General features: G+C 39.6%; 1 protein-coding gene, 1 long non-coding RNA gene and 1 other non-coding gene across 3 annotated transcripts in view; 2 read left to right on the forward strand and 1 right to left on the reverse strand.

Moving 5' to 3' along the window:
- LOC148005780 (uncharacterized) overlaps positions 1 to 20718 on the reverse strand; it is a 58823-nt gene extending 38105 nt beyond the window's left edge. Inside the window, exons 1-2 of the long non-coding RNA XR_015620865.1 lie at positions 20617 to 20718; positions 3328 to 3433 (exon numbers count right to left, since the gene is read on the reverse strand). This is a non-coding gene — a long non-coding RNA (uncharacterized LOC148005780). The remainder of the gene's footprint in view (positions 1 to 3327; positions 3434 to 20616) is intronic.
- Positions 1 to 23681, forward strand: part of Plppr1 (phospholipid phosphatase related 1) — a 290841-nt gene that overhangs the window by 244971 nt on the left and 22189 nt on the right. The window contains 1 exon segment of the mRNA NM_201271.3: positions 12926 to 13058. Within this exon segment, the coding sequence (NP_958428.2) occupies positions 12926 to 13058 (133 nt within the window).
- LOC120103256 (small nucleolar RNA SNORD113/SNORD114 family) lies at positions 19015 to 19091 on the forward strand. The gene has a single exon (XR_015621530.1). It is a non-coding gene; the product is annotated as a small nucleolar RNA SNORD113/SNORD114 family (small nucleolar RNA).

The following is a 23681-nucleotide window of genomic DNA, read 5'->3' on the forward strand; positions in this document are numbered from 1 at the left end:
GAAAAGCCAAGCACAACTTTGATAGAAAGCCACAGCTTAGCTGAATTTGCAAATCTTCATGTGTACATTTGTCCAAGCTCTGTGCATCCAATGTAAAACTGTGCTGCAGATCAGACTGTCACTGCTGTGGACCGTTGGCTGGCTGACGAGGGCCACAGCTGCCGAAGTAAAGGAGACATTGTTGGCTTGGCGTTCCTTCAGAATTCGCCTCTTCCGGGCTCTCAACAGTCTCCTGTGTTGAGATTCTTTGCCATTTTTCTAAGTCACATCCTTTTCCTCTGGGCTGCATGTGACTTCTTAAATAAAAAGTCCTTCTACCACTGTCACTACTATACTCACTCTACAATTTACACTCTCTTCGGGAGCAGACATACAGACAACTCAATTAAGTTTTTTGAATTGAGAAAAAAAACTTAAAAAGAAATATCCACAAGGGGAAGGACTGAAGGAGCTGAAGGGGTTTGCAACCCCATAGGAAGAACAACATCAACCAACCAGACTCCCCCCCCCCCCAAAAAAAGCTCCCAGGGACTAAACCACCATGGCTCCAGCTGCATACTTAGCAGAGGATGGTCTTGTCCAGCATCCATGGGAGGGGAAGCCCTTGGTCCTGTGAAGGCTTGATGCCCCAGCAGTAACTAGGGTGGTGAGACAGGATTGGTGGGTGGGTGAGGGAGCGCCCTCGTGGAGGGAGGAGGGAAGGGATAGAATGGGGGTTTTCAGAGGGGAAACCAGGAAAGGGTATAACGTTTGAAATGTAAAGAAACAAAACAACCAATAACAAATTTTTTAAATGCCACAATTTCTGCCCATAGTACCGATTAGTAATGTAGATTTCCTTTAGTGGGGTTTATTCATTTGTTCGTTTGCTTGTACATTACACTATTTCCAACTATTCCCAGCTTGAAGGTGTGCCATGCAATGACCGCTAACTGGTAACACGTTAAGAAGACCAACCATTTTGTTGTTTTAGAATTATTTTCGGTTTGGTTTTGTTTTTTAACAAATTTCCCCTAAAAATATGGGCTAGTTAAATTACCTGGACATTATAGGAAGCTTTGGTTTTTTTTCTTTAATTAAGAACAGGATTTTTGTGAAATTATTCCAAGTTTCCATTTTTTTTCTTGTCCAGCAAAACAAATGGTGTCAGTGAAATATGTGGGTTTTTTGGAACATATGGTTTGCTTCTCTACAATATCACGTGTAGTCTTAACTAGGATAGCTCTCCAAGCAGGTGGGTGTGGCTCTTGGATCAGATCAGAAGGCAATACCTTTCAAAACACTATCAGGCAAACAGCATTTCCCCCTTGAACTGTTAAAAGGCACTGGAAGCCCACAGTGATTGTGTCTGTTCTTTGTGACATATCTACGTATGATAAAGCAAAAGTCAGCAGTTCTTGAACTAACTAAAGTTTCCCAAGTAAAGGACGCAGAACCTCCCTACAGATCTAGAGTAGTAAGGAGCATTCATCATGAAAGATGAAAGTCCAGAATAAAGGATACTCTCATAATGCTGGCAACATCTCTGTATTTTCTCCCTCGTTTCCAAGGTCACTTTTAAAATCTACAAAAGTTTTGAATGCTCATAACTACGCAATCCTCCTGGCAGAACACTGAGTATTAGCTCTCAGAGTAACCCAAAACACTATGCAAGCTGCCACGGGAGAATAGAAGTTTAGAGTTATATCCAGCTGTAAAACCCATGAACCAACAGTAGCCCATATGGAATGGTGTGCTTGTGTCTTGGAGATAACCAACCACCATCTAATTGGACTTAAGGCCTACCCGATGGGGAAATCATGCCTGGTGTGTTAACAACCAACTTACCTTAACTGGTAAGGCCATGGAGCCCAGAGAACCTATTACTGCCATTCTTCCAAACTAGTATGATCTCTAAGTGCATTCTAAATAATTATCCTTATACCCACAGATAAGTGTGATTCTCACCCCTCATCAAAAAAGGTTTGTTCATGGCAGACAGAAACTACCTCAGAAATCCACAACTAGTCAAATCCAAAGAACAGTTAACTGTGGAGTGCATCTACACCTCAGAGAATATTACTGTAGAGGAGGCAGAAAGATCGTAAGAGCCAGAGGCCCAGGATGACTGCTGCATGATAGTGTCTTCTATATATGACAGGGAAACTGCATCCATGAAATTCCAGCAATATGGCTGCCCACACAAGGCCTGCAGAATGACAATACCTGCTAACATGCCAGTGTGAATAGGAGAAATCTCACAAGGCCACATCTCCAGATAAAGAGCCTCAAACAATTCTGATGATGGATAAGAGGAGCAGAACCACTCTGTCCCAGAGAGGAGCTCCTTAACTGAGAATCTAATACCAATGGTCAGCCCTAATTTTTACATATGAGTCAAAGTAAAAGGACTCGGGAGCCCAATTCACAGGAAGTACAATGTAGTGGGAAGTGAGAGGATAAAAAAAACATTATATGCAGATAAAAATCAAAATGGAAAAGGTGCCCAGGGTAAACATTGTATCCAAAATTAAGGGCTGGGGAATGTTTCCATATACTTTCCAACTGTAATCTGAAAAGTGTGAAATCTTCCCAAGTCTTTTGAGAACCCATGTTATTAAAAGCTTCAACTTTTGGAGAGTGTCAGATTTTGAATTTTGGATACACAGATGTTTATGGCCAGACTGGAACAAAATGATCTTTAAACCACAATATGTAAGACAGAAAGGATATCATTATACTATAGCAAAAGGGCTCATTCAGCAAGAGGATAAAACATTTGCAAACACTGAACACAGGAGTACCTAAAGACATGAAGCAAATATTAAAATATCTGAAGAGAGAGGATTCAGTGGTATAAATAGCAAGCTATCTTAGCGCCCAACGCTTGCTGTGGACAGATACTGCAGAAATAAGACCAATAGGGAAATATCTAACTTTAATTGAGACCAGATAGACCTAACGGGCACATATAAGAGATTCTGTTGTATAGCAATGGGATACACATTCTGTAGAATGCACAGAACATTGTCTAGGATAGATCCTATTAGTCCACAAAACCATTCTTACAATTTAAGATTGAAATTATACCCAGTTTTTTTCTGAGCAGCATTATATAAATCTTCACGAGAAAAATCAGAAAATTTACAAAATCTGAAAATTCACAAGTGCATCTAAACTGCAACACACTCCATAACAACAAATTGGTCAGTAAAGAGAATATATATGTATATATACATACATAGATATATATTCTTTTTTTTTTAATTTTCTGAGGCCTGTGGAGATTGTTTGGGAGGTGAAATGACGACCTAACTTCGGATCACCAGCACCTGTGTCAAAACTTACTGTGCATCCGCAAGCCCGGCTGGTAGTGTGGCACACAGGTGACTTACTAGAGGGCATTGGATAGCCAGTCCAGCCAACCTCTGAGGTCCAGGTTCAGTGAAAAATACTGTTTAAAAGTAAGAAAGACAGTGATTATGGGAAATACTTGAGGATGAGCTTTCACTTGCATGTGCACATACACATGCTAACACGGGCACACACACACACACACACACACACACACAGAGAGAGAGAGAGAGAGAGAGAGAGAGAGAGAGAGAGAGAGAGAGAGAGAGAGAGATCCTAGAAAACAATATACCAAAAGTCAATGAAATGGAACCATTAAAAGATTGAATTTTTATAGCAATAATACAGTAGTCAATAGAGAAATAAGCTATCAAATAAAACATAATGTTATGGCTCAAGAAATTAGGGAAATGCATATAAAGTATTATTGTAGGGGAATAAATGAAAGAGATATTGGAAAAATCTATAAAGCTTAATAGTTATCGTTAAAGAAGATTTATGGGCTTCTTTTATCTCCTTTTTTAAAAAGGAGAAAAGAGAGAGGATCCCAAAAGTCAAAAAATAAATAAAAATAAATAAAAAGGAGATGCTAAAAATACAGCAGAAAGACCATGGACAATTAGACGATATTATGAACAGCTGTAGCCAACAAATGACATAATCTAAAAGAAATGTGTACATTTGTTAAAAAATAACAAACCAAACTGGAGTCATGAGAAAATAGAAAATAGAAATAGACAACTAATGGAAAGGAGCTTGATCTAGCCTGAAAGTCTCCTTCCTGAGGTCTGCTTTCAAAGTTCCAGAAGGTTCTGAGCATGTTGCCAAGTAAGAGAATCAACCACTACTCCTACTAACTGTGGCATCTATGAACCACAATAATAACCAGAATGGTAAGATATCCCTACAGGTGCAAAAGTGGTTTCCAGATATTGGCAGTAACCAACAGCTTTCTAATTGGACTTGAGTCCAACTCGACACAAGGAAAACCATCCTGGTACTAGAGATGTAGACAACGACCCAGAGCAAATGAAGCCATGAGTTTTCGGGGAAATCCTAGTAATACTGCTTTAGGAGAACAATATAATCCCTAGTTGGATTTTAAAACTTAACCTTTTCTTCTAATTTTTCTTCCTTTTTTTAATCAACGATTGATTTTATTGCAAGGTAGCAATCCAATTTATGGATATACTACACTTTATTGATAATTTTTATCTTTAGATTTTTATTTTATATTTATTTATTTATTTATTTACATTTAAAATGTTGTCCCCTTTCCTGGTTTGCTGTCCATGAACCCCTGTCCCATCCCCCCTCCCCCTTCTATGAGGGTGTTCCCCCATCCATCCACCCTCCTCTTCCTGTCTCCCCACCCTGACATTCCCCTACATTGGGGGTCCAGCCTTGGCAGGACCAAGGGCTTCTCCTCCCATTGGTGCCCAACACGGCCATCCTCTGCTACATATGCAGCTGGAGCCATAGGTCATCCATGTGTAGTCTTTGGGTGGTGGTTTAGTCCCTGGAAGCTCTGGTTGGTTGATATTGCAACCAACTGTTCTTATGGGGTTGCAAACCCCTTCAGCTCTTTCAATCCTTTCTCTAACTCTTCCATTGAGGGCCCTGTTCTCGGTTCAATGGTTGGGTCACACAGTACATTCAAACTGAATTTTCCACTTCCTCCACTCCTCCCAGTCCCAACCCCATCTCCTCTCTTCCCCATATCCCCTCCTCCTGTTTCCCTTCAAAAAACAGATCAGTCCTCCCAGGAATATCCACCAAATATGGCCTAACAAGATACAATAAGAGTTTACACAAACCCTCATATCAGGGTTGAACGATGTAACCCAGTAGGGAGAAAAGGGGTCACAAGTATAGGCAAAAGAGTCAGAGATGTTCTCCATTCCCACTGTTGGGAGTCCCCCAATAAAACCAATTATGCAATTATAATGTATATACAGAGGACCTAGCTCAGATGAATATGGGGGTCCATATTTGTCACTTCAGCCTCTATGAACCCTGATTAGTGGTATTCTTGACTCCTCTGGTTCCTATAATTCTTACTCTTCCTCTTCTGTGGGGTTTCCCTGGTTCCCCCTAGTGTTTGGCTGTGGGTCTCTGCATCTGCTCACATCAGTTGATGGATAATGCCCCTCTGATGACAATTGGACTAGGCACTGATCTATGAGTATAGCAAAATATCATTAGAAATCATCGACTTTTTTTTTTGCCAGTCTTGTTTCATTCTATCCTGGGTCTCTGGACTATCCTGCTTCTGGTTCCTGACCATCCAGGCAGTGTCAAGCATGGGATCCTTCTTGTAGCCTGAGCCTCAAGTTGGACCAGTCCTTCGTTGGCCACTCCAACAAGTTCTGCACCACTATTACACCAGTATATCTTGCAGGAAGGACAGATAACAGGTCAAAGGTTTTCTGGGTGGGTTGATGTCCCAGTCTCTATGCTAAGAGCTTTGATTGGTTATAGAAGATGGCTAGTTCAGCCCCATATCTCCATTACTGAGAGACTGTGCTAGGGTCACTCTCGTAGATTCAAAGTATTTATGCTATCTGCACTAGGTCTCTACAGTGACTCCCAATTAAACTTATTCTTATGCCTACAGATAAATGTAGCTTTCAAGTCCCCATCAAACATCTTCTCTTTGCTATGGGCAGTGACAATTAGAGAAAGCCACAACTGATTAAAATTCAGAGAGAAGTTGAACATGGGATACCCAATCTACAACACAACTCCTACAGCTAATGTCCCTCTAGGGACATCCTCTAGGGACATCCTAGAAGTAAGGAGAGAAAAACTGTCAGAATCAGAGGTGCTGGATAGTTGCTGTGGGATTGTGTCCTCTAGAAAAGACAGGGAAGCTCCATCCAGAATATCTCAACTATCAAGGACAGTACCAAAAGACTTGCTAGCATGGAAGAGGAAAGTGTCACCACAGAAAGCTCCACCCATAAAGAAAGAACTAATAAGAGATAGAGGATGAGCCTTGTAATTGGTTATTTACTTCCAAATGTCAGTCCCAAAATCATATACCCAACACAATACCAAATGGTCACAGCAAATTCTGTTTATATATTTATAATGTATATATACACATATATGCATATGTATGTATACATATATAAATGTAGTGTGTGTATGTGTGTGTATGTGTGTGTGCTTGTGTGTGTGTGTGTGTGTGTGTGTGTGTGTGTGTGTAAAATCAAAGAAAACTGGGCAAAGAATTTAAGCAATTAATAAAAATGTAGGGACCTGAAAGGGATTGGAGAGAAGAAAAGGAAAAGGAAAATTACATAATTACACTTTTATTTTTTTTTTTAGTTTTAAAATGGTTATGCCAGAGTTGAAGCAAATTCATCCTAAGAATATAAGATTGGTTCAGCATATGCAAATCTGTACACATAATACCTCGTATTAATAGAATGGAAGACAAAATCATGTGATTGTTTTAAGAGATAACAGTGTTTAACAATATTCAATATTATTTCATTGAACTCACTCCCAGTGAGTTGCCTGAATAAATAATATATAATATTAATGTATTAATATTATATATTAAAATAGTATATAACATATTCATGCTGGACAGGGAGATGTCAGGTCTCTTCACTTCTACTTAGCATAGTCCGAACTAGAGTAGATAACAAACAGAATTAAAAGGAGTCCAAACTGTAAATGAAGAAATTATGTTGCAGAACACATGGTCTTCTATTCCAAAGAACCAAATGATGCCACCCAAATTTGTGACACTGAGCCAATTCAGTAAGCTAAGGTATGTATAATTAGTATACGGAAATCAGTAGCATTCATATACACTGACCAAAGGCTCTCTGAAAAATGAATCAAGAAAGCTATGTACAATAGCTACAGGATTTTAAATAATAATAACATTAAGAGGATCATAACAGTGTCTTCTGGACATGACCACTGACTATTCATGAACTCACAGCAGCTTTGGTTTACTGCACAAAGTCAAACGAGTCAACAGTCCAGCATGGATGGGAGAAAAGCTCATGACGGCCCAGCCCTAGCTGAGGAGCTGTTGGTAGTTGATGCCTGCTGGGAGAGCAGGCTATTCAAAATAGTACAAGAAATTGTAGAGGGCAAAATACTTGCAAGAATTTTATGAGGTTGACTGTGCTCCAGTAGATGGCCCTTCACCCATGCCCACATGGATATCATGAATTGGATTCAGTAGGTTACTTCAAAATAGGTGAAATGTTGAAGAGATGACTCAAAGGTTAAAGGCACTTGCTACTCTTCCAGAGGTCCCACTTTCAATTCCCAGGAGCCACACAGTGACTCACAATTATGTGTAACCATAGTTTCAGGGTACCTGACACCCTTTCTGACTTCCAAAGATTCTGCATGGACATAGTGCATAGATGTACATACAGGTAAATGGTGTTGGGTAAACTTAAAATCTATCTGAAGAACAATAAAATTAGACTCTAAGCTCATACTTTATTGAGTAATACACTCAAAACAAATTCAAGACTTAATGTAAACCCTATAACTATGAAACTGCCAGAAGAAAACAAAGGAAAACGTTGACAAAGGACTTGTTGATGATTTCTTAGGTATGACCCCAGAAGCAAGTCAATGAAAGAAATAAATAGAGAGAGAATTACAAACTAAATTCCTTATGCCTAACAAAGGAAACAATTGTATAGGAAAAAAATCATACACAAAATGGAAGAAAATATATACAACTATACACGTGGCAAGTTCACATCTAAAATACGTAAAGAACTCAATAGCTCTTTGATTAAACATTATGAGATGATCTTAATAAAATAATACAAAGTTTTCAGCATCATTACTCACCATGGAAATACAAATTATAGCAGTAATGTGATAATGCCTCAACCCCTATTAGAATGAGGCTTCCAAAAGGAGAAAATAAAGATGTGAAGAACAGGACACCTTATAACAAGGGTTAGTATGGAGAAACACTGTGGACATTCCTTGAAAATGAATTCCATGGAACTGCCGTGGTTGTCCCAAAGGAAATGAAGTCAATACATTGAGGAAATCTGCACTCGCACATCTATTGAAGCCTCCCTTACACTAGCCAGCTTGTCAAATCATTCCAAATGCCCATCGACAGATAAATGCATAAATAAACGTGGTGTCAACTATAAACACTTAGGAAGTCAATCGTGATATGGATAAGCCTTCAGAGCATTATATGTGGCATAAATTAGACACAGAAATAAATGCTACATGACGTCACTCATATGTGGACTCTAAAGTTGACTTCACCAAAACAGAGAGTAGAATGATGACTAGTGGGGACTTGGGTAATGTCTTAGGGTTTTACTGCTATGAACAAACACCATGACCAAGGCAAGTCCTATAAAGGACAACATTTAATTGGCACTGGTCAACAGATTCAGAGGTTTGGTCCATCATCAAGGTGGGAGCATGGCAGCACCAGGCAGGCATGGTGCAGGAGCTGAGAGTTCTACATCTTCATCTGAAGGTTGCTAGTGGAAGATTACCTTCCAGGGAGTTAAGACTAAGGTATTAAAGCCAACTCCCACAGTGACACACTACTCTAACAAGGCCACACCTCCTCTAACAAGGCCACACACTCTAATAGTGCCACTCTCTGGGTCAAAGATATACAAACCGTCACAGGTGGTTAGGTTGGGAGAAGGCTTAAGCAGATATTGTTCAAAGGATTAGAAATTTCAGTTAACTGTGTATATACAATAAACCTATAACAGTGTACAATATTACTACCAAGATATTGTAATCTTTAAAAAGAATGCTGAGTGAATGCTAAATACTCACATTCCCGAAGTGATGACTGTGTTCGGTAAGGTACGTGTTAATTACCTGGAGTCAGAGAGTCTACCATAGAAATGCACTTTAAAGCATCATGCCAAACGTGATAAAATGCATATAATTTTATCTTTTAAAATAGTTTGAATTTTATGAATAAGTTCGGCAAAACAGCATACACACAGAAAAATCACTGTGTCTCAGTACAGTTTGCATATTTGCACTTGAGTTTTTGTATGTGAAAACTGGCTAACCGAGTATAGCATTTGCCCTCCTGACTAAAAGCATGCTCACGACTGTGTAAAATGTTACACTTCACTTAGGGTTGCAGCTAGCATATCTGGGAAATGACAATGCACTAATGGAATTTATCTACAAGTCATTGTTGCCTGGGCTACTTTGGTCTTGACCATTTCTTGCTGGAGCACACTCTAATTTGCCATGATTGATATGGAGTTTGCTAGCCAACAATCAGGGAGGCCTACATAAGTAAGGCAGCCAAAACCGAACACAAGGAGACTCCCACATGCTCCAGCTGCTCTTTGTACAGATGATGGATTAAGACAGAATGGTCCAGCAGAAGTACAGATGGAGGGGCCAAGGCACTGCCAAAGCCAGAGCCCTAAATCTGCCATCATGAGCAAAATGCCTTCGATGTTAGGCTGCAAGCTTGGCAGAAAGCAAAGCCGTCCTTTAACTTCACAATCTTGCATCGTAAAGCAGAATCATCCCCTACAAGAATAGACGACTAGTGAGTGGAGAGCTATGGATGGCTCATGAGTTTAGGAAGTTGACTGCCCTTGCACTGTGAAAGGAACCAGATGGCTCCATCAAAATTTTACAATAAGTCAAGAATATATCACTCCATTTTGACTATAAAATGACCCTCTGACCCCTTCTTCTCTCAACCTTCCTTCTTTTAGTACTTATGCGTTTAGTATATTCCAGGCACTGCCAGCATTTGGATATACATATTCAATCTACATTTTGTTTTTCCTTAATTAATGTTTATTGAGCATAAAATACTATATATACTCTTGCTCCATTGTTTTCCTCTTTTATGTTCCATACCTCCTTTGCGAGTGCTGGCTTCTGAGATTATTTTTGTATCAATTTTCACACTCTTAATTTTTAAATTCCATTTATTTATTGCATGCGTGTACACATGAGCATGTTACAATACCTACATGTGAAAGTCAGAAGACAATGTACAAGAATCAATTCCCTCCTGAGCTCATGTGGGGCTCGGGGACTGAACTCTGGTCATCAGGCTTGAGGAATACAACTAGTGATCATTATTTTAAGCAATATAAGCCAGACTCGAAAGACATAGTTCATGGGTTTTCTCTCATTTGTGGGTTTAGGATTATGCATATATGTTATGGATATTTGATTTATATATTAAGGAGAAACATGTTGTAGATGATAAGAATTGGCTGAGTCTCCCAGCTAGGAGGTACCTTTTACATAGGATAAGATTGGTGCACGTCTGGGTTTTCTAGAGGAGGGAAATCCCTTCTCCCATCTTGGGTTCTGTTTTTAACTACTTCCTCAGTAGACGATGCTCATCCTGGAATCTGCCTCTCCAGTGGCTTAGATAAGTACTTCGTGATAAAACAGTAACTACAGTAATGATGACTACAGTGAGAATGCTATCGATGGTTATTAAACAACTTCACTTATTTCTATAGTGCTTAAGAAGATTCAGTGTTCTAAACAATTTATATATGAATATGCACCCATACACATGTATACATATACAATGCATAGCTACACATATATATTGTTGCCTTAACTATATATAAAACTAAATATATGTACTTATATACTTATATAATACACACACACACACACACACACACACACATATATATATATATACCGACTGCTGGCTTGGCCTACTTCCCAGACTACTTTTCAACCACTATTACTGCCATTTTGGTCTCTGCTTGGCCTCCTTCTTCTTCTCTGTCCTCATGGCAACTCCCTGGTGACCTGCTCATGACAAATGCCTCATGGTGAATCTCTCAAGGCAAATCTCCTCTCTTCTGCCCCTACCAGAAACCCCCTCGTTGTGCCTGGCAGTCCAGCCTCCTCTCACTTGCCCAGCTATTGGCTGAATAAGCTCTTCATTAACCAGTCAGAGGTAATGGAGAGCAAAGTTTTACAGAATGCTGAGTCAGGAAATGCTTCATAATGATGACAATTTTAAAAATCCAGACAGCACCCAGATCTCTGTGCACAGTAGTAGGCATCTGGATACCCAGTGCACGAAAGCATTCCCTAACATGAGAATCAGTATTTGGAGGGAGGAAAGGGGGAATTTGAGGAAGTGATATAATTATATTATAATCTCAAAAAATCAAAGAGAGAAAAATTTAAAGGTCAAATAGTATGCCCAAGGTTATCAAGGTCAGCTGGCTTCAGAGTTCCTCCTCTAAACCACTGCACTTGTATAGAATAGTAAACATTTGAATTGCTTACTAGTACTGAAAACACCAATAGACAAATGGGCCAAGTATATGATTCTTTAACTACTGAGGGATTCTTGTGATGTTACAGTAGGAAATTTTGAAGACTAGTAGAAATAGACTCATGTGCCACACTCTAGAGATACTTCAGAAACAATTTGGCTGTATATGGCCAACTTACTAAGACAGTCAGTGACCCTGCCACTAAACAGAAGGAACGAGACATAGATAGCTTTGAAATTTTAGATTTTGATTTCTATTACCCACGTATGTTCTTCGATACTATTTTTCTGCAGATACTCTCTAATTACAAGTATACAAAGTAGGGGGAAGCTGGAGAGATGGCTCAGTCCTTAGAGCACTTGTTGCTCTTGCAGAGGACCTGGATTTCATTACCGGCACATACATGTTGGCTCACTGCCATCTCAAACTCCAGTAACAGGCAATCCAATGCCCTCTTTTGGCCTCCCCAGATACTAGACAAACTTGTGGTACACATACATATCCAGGCAAAACATCCATACACATAAGTACATCAAAAATTAGAGAATCTGAAACATGGAGTTTCTTAAAACATTGATAAAATTAGATGAAGACACAGAAAGACATTTTTAAATCATGATCTTCTGATGATTAATTGGAAATAGGATGAGGAAAATCACAACTATGTATAGCACGTTGGGAAGTGTAGGGTTTGAGTCTTGTTGACCTGGATTCAGTGCCCCCATGTGCTACTTGTCTGCTTCAGAGAACCTTCTCGGCTCTCCAGGAAGGAACGTGTATTTATACCTAGGCTACAAATCTTCTGGGCATGTCAACATGCTGAAGTGCCATGCACTTGGTATTTAAGTCACAACCAAACAACTTCAGTGTAGGAGAAACACACCTCAGGCAAAAATCATCAAATAAGTATTGGCATGAAAATAATAACATATTTGGAGATGTAAAGGTGTGCTTTCTTGGATCATTAGCTATTGGAATCATTCTTCATCATTGCGACTTCCAACCTGAGTTTTTAAAAAAAAATGAATCCTGTCACAAACTTTATCATAAACTCCTCTAGACACTATTATTTCAATTTGTATTTTATATTACCTTAGAGTTTAATATTTTACCCTGAGTTGTATCATATTGATCAAACATTGGTTTCTCCTATTCTTTTGAAGAATTAAATAAATACAAGATAACGCACCATCTCCCCAACTAACATGATATTTTTAAAAGGACTGTAATTCCTTAGAAGTTATTTTGTGTACACTTGCTCTATCTTTAATCAAACAGTTCTCCCACTTGACATGTCTTCAACATTCCTTCCCCAGATTTTCATTGGTGAAATATCTATGTATTTCATAAAGTCAACAAGGGAGTCCCTGATTGCTGAGGAGAAAATGATCCTGACAGGGGACTGCTGCTACCTGAGCCCCTTACTCCGAAGGATCGTCAGGTTCATTGGTAAGTTCTACAAGGAGCTGTGCTCCCAAGGATAGGTGAAGCTTACTAAACTCAGTGGATATGCTTGAGCAAATAAACCAAGATACAGCAGAGCCAGTGTTAAAAGCAAGGGCTCTTTGGGGATGTCCCACTGAGGGTAAAGGTAAGCCTAATCCTAGTGCCATGTCAAATATTTGATCCTTGAAGTAAGATGTGATTTATTAAATTGATGTAAGAGTCAAATATTTGATCTTTTAGGTAGGTGGTGTTTACTAAATGTTATGGAGAATGATTCCAACCAATTTTTCCCTGCATGACATTTCTCTGGGATGATCTCTGGACATATGTTATAACACTGATTGGGTGTTGACATATACCGAAGAGTAAGGGTCAGGTAAGGGTTGGGGGACAAATGGGAACATCAATAAAAGGAGGTAATCAAATTTTCTGGCAAAGTTCTCCCGACTTGTAGATTTGTTATTCAGGAAATTTAAGAAAATATGAGATGTCAAATCTATCAGATTCTTGAAAACAATACCTTTTTCAAACTTGGAAATGGAATGTTTAGTTTATTGTTCGTGATAAAGAATAATGAAGGCATGTGTGTTTGGTATATATACACATTCATGTGTGTATCCATATACCTGTACATGTCTGGTAACTGAAGAAGGATGTAGGATGTGGTTCTCTATGACTTTCCACCGTACTCCCTTGTGACTGGGTTGTTCTGAACCTGGAACCAGACTGACAGCCTGAAAGGCCCAATGATCCTCCTGTCTTCACCCGCTATGGCACTGGGGTTACAGGCACACTTGGCCACACCCAGTTTCTTACATGGGTTCTGGGGAGTCAAATTCAAGTGTTCATGCTTACGTTCCAAGCACTCCTACATGCTGAGCCATTGCTCTGAACCATTTTCTCATGTTCTTTGCATAGCCTACAGAGCCCTTAGTGATTTGAGACCTCATCTGTTTCCAGTCTCATGTCCCATGCTGAATTGCTTTACTGGCCCTCAGAAAGACTATAGACTCCCATGTTAGTCTCTGTTCATGTTGTCTTCCTACTGTCTAGAGTACCCTTTTACCATAGCACCTGGCCACAGCCATCAGAATCTGTTTAAACATTACCTATCCAAACAGGTCTAACAGACCCCCCACTGAACCTGTCTTTTCATCTTTTATAAGTGCTTAACATACTAGTATTGTAGCTTAAGTCTTTTGCTCCTAACAGCTGCTGATCCTTGAAGAGTGGGGACTTTACTTGAACAGCATATCGCAAGCAACATGCCTCAAACATAGACTTTGAATAAATGTAGGGCTTGGGACGTCTTTTTTAATTTTGTCTTTTGATTGTTTTTGTTTTCACTGCTGTTGTTGTTTTGGGGAGGGATTGTTTTTTATTTTTGTTTGTTTTTGATAAATGAAGAGCAAAGATGGGTTTTGTTAATTAATACATTTTTCTAAAACTAGTTTCACAAAGGCTGATTCTCACGTCTTCATTTCCCTCCTTTTTTTTTAAATGACCCTGATTACCAATCCAGTTTGGTTCTAGAACTTTAAAGCACACAAGGCAATTTGGGAAAGAGATGTGCAAGTTCCTTCTGACTTTTTACACAGCAGTGTCCCAAAGAAGAGAGTAAAGAGGCCTACCTATCCAGACAAGGTTAATTTCTGAGTCTCTAGATTACTCTGTTTATAATGGGGAGAAAATGTATTCACTGAAATAAAAACCATTTAAACGGAAATATTTTCTTTAACAAAAAATAAAGTAAAGTAAGGTAATAGCCAAACTCTATTAGAAACGTTACTGTAAAGAGCTTAATGGTCATCTTTCTATGCCAGCAGTCACCAGCACACACACTGCAATTGGCATGGGGAAATGACAACTGTCTTAAATGACTATTCTAATTAAGCCTAAATGGCATGATTTCCCCTTGCAGTTTATGTAATTGTTTCTTAAGCCATTTTAAATAGTATTTCCTAGCAAATGCAATCAGCTTTGTGTTACAAGAAAAATCCAGTGGATTAACAAGTTATTTTACAGAAATATGCGTCATACCAAGAGTATCAGAACAACAGTGTTCTGTCTGGTAGGAGTATGTGGAGATATCCTGTCCACAAAAGCCTTAAACATAAATGTCCTTTCAAACCCCACATTTCATGTCAAATCATGAATCCTAAGAAAGAAGAGATGTAGATTAACTGTATGGATTAAATGAATTTTCCAGAATATAAGTTAAAATACCAAGGTGATAGCAATGGGGCTGGGAAAATGGCTCTGCAACTAAGAGGAAGAAGGGACCTTGCAAAGGTGCCAAGCGTGGTCTCCAGCAGGCAGTCAGGTGGTTCACTCTCACTGCAGCTCTAGGGGGATCCAACACCTCTGGCTCTCACAAGCATCTTCACACACATACACACACACACACACACACACACACACACACACACACTTAAAAAATACAACAGTGCTTTAGCTTCCATTATAACCTCAAAATGCCAATAAATGTGTTTAATGAAGGGAAACTATTCATGATATAATGAACATTAAATGATATAAATGAATATTAAAATGGTTTTTATTTCTAAATATAGAAATAAATCTGTCATGGTAGGAGAGCAAACACCTGGGATTCTAGCTCTGAGAGAGGAGTACAGGTATGGACGAGGTGTGAACATTGAGAGTTCAAGTCCAGCCTGGGCTACATAGTAAGACCCTGTCTCAAATTTACAAAAAGATACAGTATACAACTCATGTTTATGTGCCCTTAAAATGAAAGGGGATGGCAATTAACGAAAAAGAGATCATGCATTTGAAAGAAAGCAAGGAAGGTACGCGGGAGGGTTTGGAGTGTGGATAAAAAAGAAAGAAATGATACAATTATGTTATAATTGCAAAAATAAAGGAAAAAATAAAGAATGGATTAAAATGAAAGTTGCCCATTGTTACTTCAGAATGTAAGATAATAAGTGAGTTGTTTGACATCTACTGTTCTGTAATCTTGAGTCATTTCATTATGAGTGTGCTTGACTTTAAAAACGAAAGAGAACTAAAGATTTAAGAGTATTTAAACCAAAGATGTGTGATGTCTCTCACTTTCTGCTCTCTATGCCTTTTCCTTCTCACTCCATCACGTTACAGGAAAACAATCTACAGCCTTAGGTTCTCGTGAGATGAAACCTTGGCATCCTTTCCAGCAGCAAAGACTTAAGTAAGGAAGCCATACATTCCCCCCAAATATAAGGAGATAAACATACTTCCGGGGGGGGAAACTATTGTGAAAATCATTTCTTAAATGATTGCTTTTTGGCTCAGCACCGAGAAGTAATTAGTAGAAAGCAGAATTAGCAAGGCTTGGGGCTGCCTTTTCAAAGACTAAATTAACTTTCTCTTCCTAAATAGCTTTTCTATGGCGTTACTGGAAAAATGCAACACACATGCCAACCGTAGACTCTCTGTTAGCACCTAAAATAGCCTACCATTCAGAAACCATTTATTACGGCTTTTCATCGGTGACCACAGAACTGTTCTATTATTACTTCTAATCAAAATGTAATTAAACGCTACACAAGTTTTTTTGCACTTTAGGTCAAGTCCAAGGATTAAGAGCACGGGGCAGAGTGGAAAGTGCCGTGGTAAACAGTTAATGAATGCAGCCCTAATTAATAAATTAACTGTGATCTGAATGAAGTATGAATATTTTCAATGCACTTTCAAAGGTCACTGTGTTTTATGGGTGTAAGGATTGATATTCAGAGACATGCTTAATTTCAGCCTTTTGAGAACTAGAAAATTGGTCTCAATTTTGAAAGTCATTTAAATGTACATATTCTGGAAAGAGATTTCATTGAATCATTTTATTTCTACTTACACTATTTATCATTTAAACGTGGGGGGAGTTAGTCATGTTCGCTCAACCTTCAACTAATAATTTATTGAGAACCTTCAGGTAGTAATTTATTTGAGAACCTACTTTCTGCTAGGTTCTGAGAGTGTTGAGGGGAGGGATACTTTTTTGTCAACAAAGATGAATAAAATTTGCTCTAGTTGATTTTCTATTCTAATTTGAAAAGGCAGGCATTAAACAGCATAAATAACTAAAATGTGTTTTTTAGAAAACATGCTACAGGGAAAAATTAATAAAGGAGAGCATTTGTGCCAACATACATGCAAATTTCAATGGAAGGAGGATGCTATCAGTCAACATAAATTGTCTAGTGTTGATACCGATTTCATAGACAGACAAAACCACCAATACAGAGGAAATCCCAATGAGCAGGGTGGCCATGAAACAAAGCTAGTTTCACGTGCTGTCTGCAGAAAATTAACTTGCCCAAGAAGCCTAAAACTAGGTCACCGTGTCATGGCATTCAGCTTTGTTTCTGGACCATGAATCTATCTACACTGCGAAAGGGAAAAATGTCACAAGCAATGCTTATAAATAAATGGGGATGACTCTGCAACTCAGAGAAAACTTGAAGAGAACATGAAGACAGGATCCGGGTTGATAATAGAGGTTTTAAAAGAAAGGAAAGAAATAAAAATAATCTAATCAATTCTTGATCTCATGAGGCTAAAATTTGTGGAACTCCCTACTAGAAATGTGTGCACTTTCTGGACTGTGAATGTTTTTCAAGACTGAAGGAGGAAGCCTAGTGTTAAAACTTGGAGCTGTGGTCAGCTCTGCTTGGGTGCGGTCCCTGCTCACCACTCAGAAAGTCATGGAGGGTGGGTGTAGATTTTGGTTGCTCATCCCTGTGCAAGAAATGAATATTCTCCTTTAAATACCGTCCTCAGTGATTTAGACTGTTATGAACCTGATGAAACTCCTAACCCAGAATTCTACAGGCTTCCCAGTTTTTAGAATAAAAGATAGAAAGTCAGATGAGACTCCTTTTCTGAGGACTCTACCCAGCAGAAGTGTTTGCAGATTGGGCTTGAATAAGACTGACTGAGCAGAGAACACCTTTCTCTTTCCAGGTTAGCCAGTATAAAACTCATACCACTTCAGGGAGCTCAACTAGTATAAAGCTATGTTTCTCACCCACAACATGGCTGGCTTGTTAAGCCAATGCTCTAGTAGCACAACTAGCATGACATGGTTTTATTTCTGTTACTGTTATAAAATACCTTGGGTAAAAGCACCGGCGCAAAGCTCCCCATCTCGGGTTCTTGACTGTTATTGTGAGAAAGTCAAGGCAGCAAACACTTGAAGCAGCTACTGTATCACATGTACAGTCAATGAGAGAGAGAAACAAGTGCACACATGCTTAGAGGTCAGCTAGATCTCTCTACACTTCTATAGGCTTGGGCACCAAACCAAGAGTGCTACCACCCACTTTTCAGGCTGTGTCTTCCTCTCTTGATGCAAACAGTAGAGTCAGTCCCCTTCCAAGGTGGCCATAATCCAACCTGATGGAGACAAGTCCTCATTGAGATTCTCTTCCCAAGTGACTGTATATTGTATCAAGATGACAATTTAAAAGTCACTGTTACAATCAGATGTCCCTTTTTTATATAGGAGTAGAGCAGAATTGCCAACTTACTGTAGGATAGTTCGCATCATCCTTGGCCACCCACTAGCCCAATTCCTGCCAAATCATCCCCTTTTGTATTAGTGTCCTTCAAAAACCCCTTCCAAAATGGAGTATCCCCTGGGAGGAAGTACCATGCTTAGTTGCTAACTGCTTCTGTTAACCATTTAAGAAAACAAGTATGTTTTAATAACTGTTCAAAAATGATGGCTATTTTTGCTATGTAAGATATCTCATAGCAAAATCTGCCAGGGTGGGAAAGGGGACAGGGAGGGGGCAAAAGTCTGTCATAGTCCAGAGAGAGTGATCCCTGCAAAAGATACTGTAAAGGTTTAAAGTGCTCAAGGATCTGGAAGTTAGGGTTTTTTAATGGAAATTATATCAATAGTATTAGTGACCAATTACTCAATAAATGTACCTAAATTTAGAGAATAGAGGGATGATGTTGGATCAATGATGACTACAAATTGTGGGTGTTGTGTGTCATGAATGATGACTAAAAGTTTTTGAGTCTGGGGTCCATATCATAAAAGAAAAATTTGTCATAGTCACAAAAGTACTATCGGAATATCTGTAGTTTTTTGAAGCAGTTGATAGAGAATAATTTAAAGCTTTCTATAAGGATAATAACACGGGTGTTCAAGGAACTACTTAAATTATGGTGACAGTACTTAATAAAATGCTTAGAAAATGCATCATGCCAGGACAGGACCATCAGTCCTGTGTCTCTTAGTCACCACAGGACTGGTGACTGTCCAGCCTTTGCGACACTGATCTGAAGCTGGAAAGGGGAATAGATCACCAACTATGCTCTATAGTTAAAAACCTACAAACAGAAATAGAAGGAAGAGATTTAGGGAATTGTGGGAATCCTCTGAGTCTTTAGGCTTTGATGTCTCTGTTTTCAGTTCATCATAGAAACATGTCTGTCTGCATCATTTATACCTGTACATACTTCCTGGATTTTTCTGTAGCCACATTCTCCATCTACTTTATTTAAAATTGTCATGGCCTCTGGCTTTTTCCCCCCTTGTCTAGCAGGACTAAAAAGCAGCTATTTAGAGACTGGTGGGGTGAATACGGGAGGCAACAGCAGGATAAAACAGGAGGGGCTGGCAGGGCAAAAAGAGGAAAGACAACAGGGTGAAACAGGGAGATGATATGGGAGAGAGGGAGAGAGGGAGAGAGACAGACAGAGACAGAGACAGAGAGACACAGAGATACAGAGAGACACAGAGCGCATGAGCACCCAGGATCTGTCCTATAAGGAAAGAGCAAAGCAGGTATTCTCAGTGAAATAAAACAATCTGTTCCCAGTTCATGCTATTGGATGTTTGGGAGGGGGGAGGTATATTTGTTAGTTTTGGGACTTTTATTTATGAAAATATTCAGTGTTTGTGTTTTAGCTGATGAACTGTCATGTTTTTAGGTAGCTACCCTTTGTCATAACTTCATGTGATTAGAGCTTACAACAATGACAAACACGTGGATATTTTTAAAACAGACCAGCTCATTATACTGTAGAAATTGCTTTCTTGAAACAGAAGATAAATAACACATGGTGCTGAATATTTGCCTTAGCTTTTCAGAGTTACAGATTTCTTATCTCTTCAGTTTTTAGGAAGAAGAGCTTATCCCCACGTCTTTCATTTACAATAGCAATGTCAATTTAGAACTCATAATTTTTTAAGTAATTTTAGGATTTGAATGACAGCTGTGTGTTACATTGGGGCTATTTAAAGCATATTCCAGAAGAAAGCACACAGTGACAGATAGATAGCTACTTTGTGAGGTGAGAGACCCTGGAACACTGGAAACCAGTACAGGAAACTAGAATTGTGTAGGATTCAGAGACAGCATAAGAAGAGAGAGAAAACATCCCACTTTCTGTCTACCCAACTCCACAGCCAGGGAAAATGGAATGTCCACTTTGCTGGGGTAACCGGAGTAGTCCTAGCGACTAAAAGTTTCATAATCCACACAGGCTTTTGGATCACTTAAATAAACTGAAATCTAAAAGGAAGCCTAGCTTTGGACAAAGAACTTACCCCATCTCTCAGCTACCCCATAGGATGCTGTAGGTAGGAACCATCATGATGTATGAGCTGTTGTCTTGAGTTTGCCCCACATGTTTCTGACTCTTCGATTCTACAGAAATTCCATGCACGGAGTTAGGGGAAGCTTTGCCAATACAGCTTGGCCTAGCCATGGGACTGTGACCTAAGCTTGCTCGGTGGCCAAATTGTGGATGATGGATATCATGACACAAGTGGACAGAGGCCACTATCTTGAGGACTCAGAATCAGGATGCTTGCCCTTTGATTACAGCTCTGTGTTACTCTGGTATTGGGACTGAAGAAAGCCACCCATGCAGTTCCCGTAGCCCCTCTCACACTCAGATGCCAGCAGGGAGGAACAACACACCTGTGGCCCTGCTCCACCCACAGGAGAATGGTGAGGTGGTAGAAACACCAATGGCTTAGGCTCTCATCTTCCCCCAAAATCTTGTCCACTCTAGTTAAATTCACACACAGACAGAACATAACAACTTTGCTGTAGTCATACATATACACTTTCTACACACACACACACACACACACACACACACACACACACACACACACAGCATTTTGTCTGAACACACACTTATCAAGACCTAAGTGGGCCACAGAAAGATTACCATGATTTTTTTCAAGGCCTCTTTTATTATTTTTTTAAATTTGATATTTTTATTTACATTTCAAATGTTATCCTCTTGCCTGGCTTCCCCTCTGCACCTCCCATCTCATCCCCCCTCCTCCTGCTTCTATGAGAGTGTTCCCCCACCCATCCACCCACTCCCACCTCACTGCCCTGGCATTCCCCTACACTGGGGCATCAAACCTTCACAGGACCAAGGGCTTTTCCTCCCATTGATGCCCGACAAGGTCCATCCTCTGCTACATATGCAGCTGGAGCCATGGGGCCCTCCATGTGTACTCTTTGGTTGGTGGTTTAGTCCCTGGGAGCTCTGGGGGGAGAGGTATGCTTGATTGTTATTGTTGTCCTTTCTATAGGGTCACAAACCCCTTCAGCTCCTTCAGTCCTTTCCCTAGCTACTCCATTGAGTTCCTGTGCTCATCCAATAGTTGGCTGTGAACATTCCCATCTGTATTTGTCAGGCTCTAGCAAAGCCTCTCTGGAAACAGCTTTATCAGGCTCCTGTCAGCAAGCACTGCTTGGCATCCAAAATAGTGTCTGGGTTTGGTGGCTGTATATGGGATGAATCCCCAGGTGGGGCAGTCTCTGGATGGCCTTTCCTTCAGTCTCTACTCCATGCTTCGTTCCTGTATTTCCTTTAGACAGGAGCAATTCTGGATTAAAAACTTGGAGATGAGTGGGTGGTCCTATCCCCTAACCAAAGGCCTTGCCTAATCTCTGGAAATGGTTTCTACAGGTTCTCCCTCCCCTTTGTTGGGCATTTCAGATAATCTCATCCCTGTTGAGTCCTGAGAGTGTCTTACTTTCCTGGTTTTTGAGACTTTCTGGTGGCTACCCCCAATTCCCCATCCCCCATTGCTACACAGTTCTATTTAAGTTCCTGGCCCTCTGTATATCATCCCTGTCTCCTCTTCCCATACCTGATCCTTCCCTCCTTTTTTCCCTTCCCCCTCCTCTCTTCCTCCCAAGTCCCTCCACCTCCTGTGAGTATTTTGTTCCCACTTCTAAGAAGGACTGAAGTATCCACACTTTGGTCTTCCTTCTTCTTGAGCTTCATATGGTCTGTGAGTTGTATCATGGATATTCCAAGATTTCTTGCCTAATATCCACTTATCAGTGAGTACATACCATGTATGTTCTTTTGTGAGTGGATTACCTCACTCCAGATGATATTCTTTAATTCCATCCATTTGCCTGGATTACCATGATTCATACTGCTACTACTCCTCGTGAAGCCTCTAGGCTGGCACCACTGCTGACTGGTCAGAAGACAAATGCATCAGGCCATTCGCCACTGCTGCTATACCATTGCCCTAACAAGCATCAACAGTACATGAAGAACCCCCATCATTCAGTAAGGGTTTCCATTCCCAGGCTAGGAAGAGCCATACTTTGAACTCCCACACCCACTGCTGTCTATACCACAGCTGCCTGAACTTCTGGAGTACTGTTCTTGTGTGATCTGCAGAGATAGAAGGTCTGTTGGTCTTTATTTAGCCTCATTAATCAAAGCCCTAAGATGCTAAAATGAAGTTCTATCCTGGTGGGCACCCAGCTAGAAACAAAGTCCATATTAGATAACAAAGTAATGCCTACCCTTAAGAAACAGTTACAACAAAGGGCCCTTTACTAAAGCAGACCACCTCAAAACCTGGTAGAAATCCGTGATCCATCAAATGAGCAGATCTCAATACAGAAAGAGAAGAAATATGATGAAACAAGAAGACGAAAACAGATACCCCCAAAAGAAACATAGCTCAAGAATCAGGTCCCAAAGGGATAAAAATGGCTGAAGTGCCTGATAATGAATTTAAAAAATATGGTTATAAACAAAAAGCAAATGAAAGCTAAAAGAACACAGATAGGCAAGCCATTAAAGGAAATTAAGGAGACAATTCTTATATATATATAAGAAATTATATATAGATATGAGTAAAAGTGACAGCAAAAGAATAAGAATTTTGTGAAAGAACAAATCAAAATCTCAGGAACAAACTCTGTAAGTCAAATCATACAGTGGAAACTCAACAGCAATCCAGACCAAGCCAAAGAAAGAAGGCATGGGTGTAAAGATAGCTATTTTAAAATATTGTATTCATACAAAAAAATAGAAGCTGAAAAGACCATTCAAGGACTTTAGAAGACCATTACGAAACAACCAGCCATGTCTTTGGAATACTCAGAAGCACGGGCAGATCTTTTGTAGTGTTTGATCGCCAACATTTCAAGTTAGAAAACTATGAGAGATTTATGATATCTGCATAATAAAACCTGCATCCTGTTTGAGGCATTTGTGTTTAAAGAATACAAACAGATTTCTCAGGAGAAACTTTCCACACCAGGAGAGAATGATGTTGTGTTCCAAATGCTGAGAAAAAAATACTTGCCATGCAAATTACCATACCCAGTAGAA

This window comes from Rattus norvegicus, chromosome 5, assembly GCF_021556685.1.
Source record: "Rattus norvegicus strain SHRSP/BbbUtx chromosome 5, alternate assembly SHRSP_T2T, whole genome shotgun sequence".
Taxonomy (NCBI): Eukaryota; Metazoa; Chordata; class Mammalia; order Rodentia; family Muridae; genus Rattus; species Rattus norvegicus.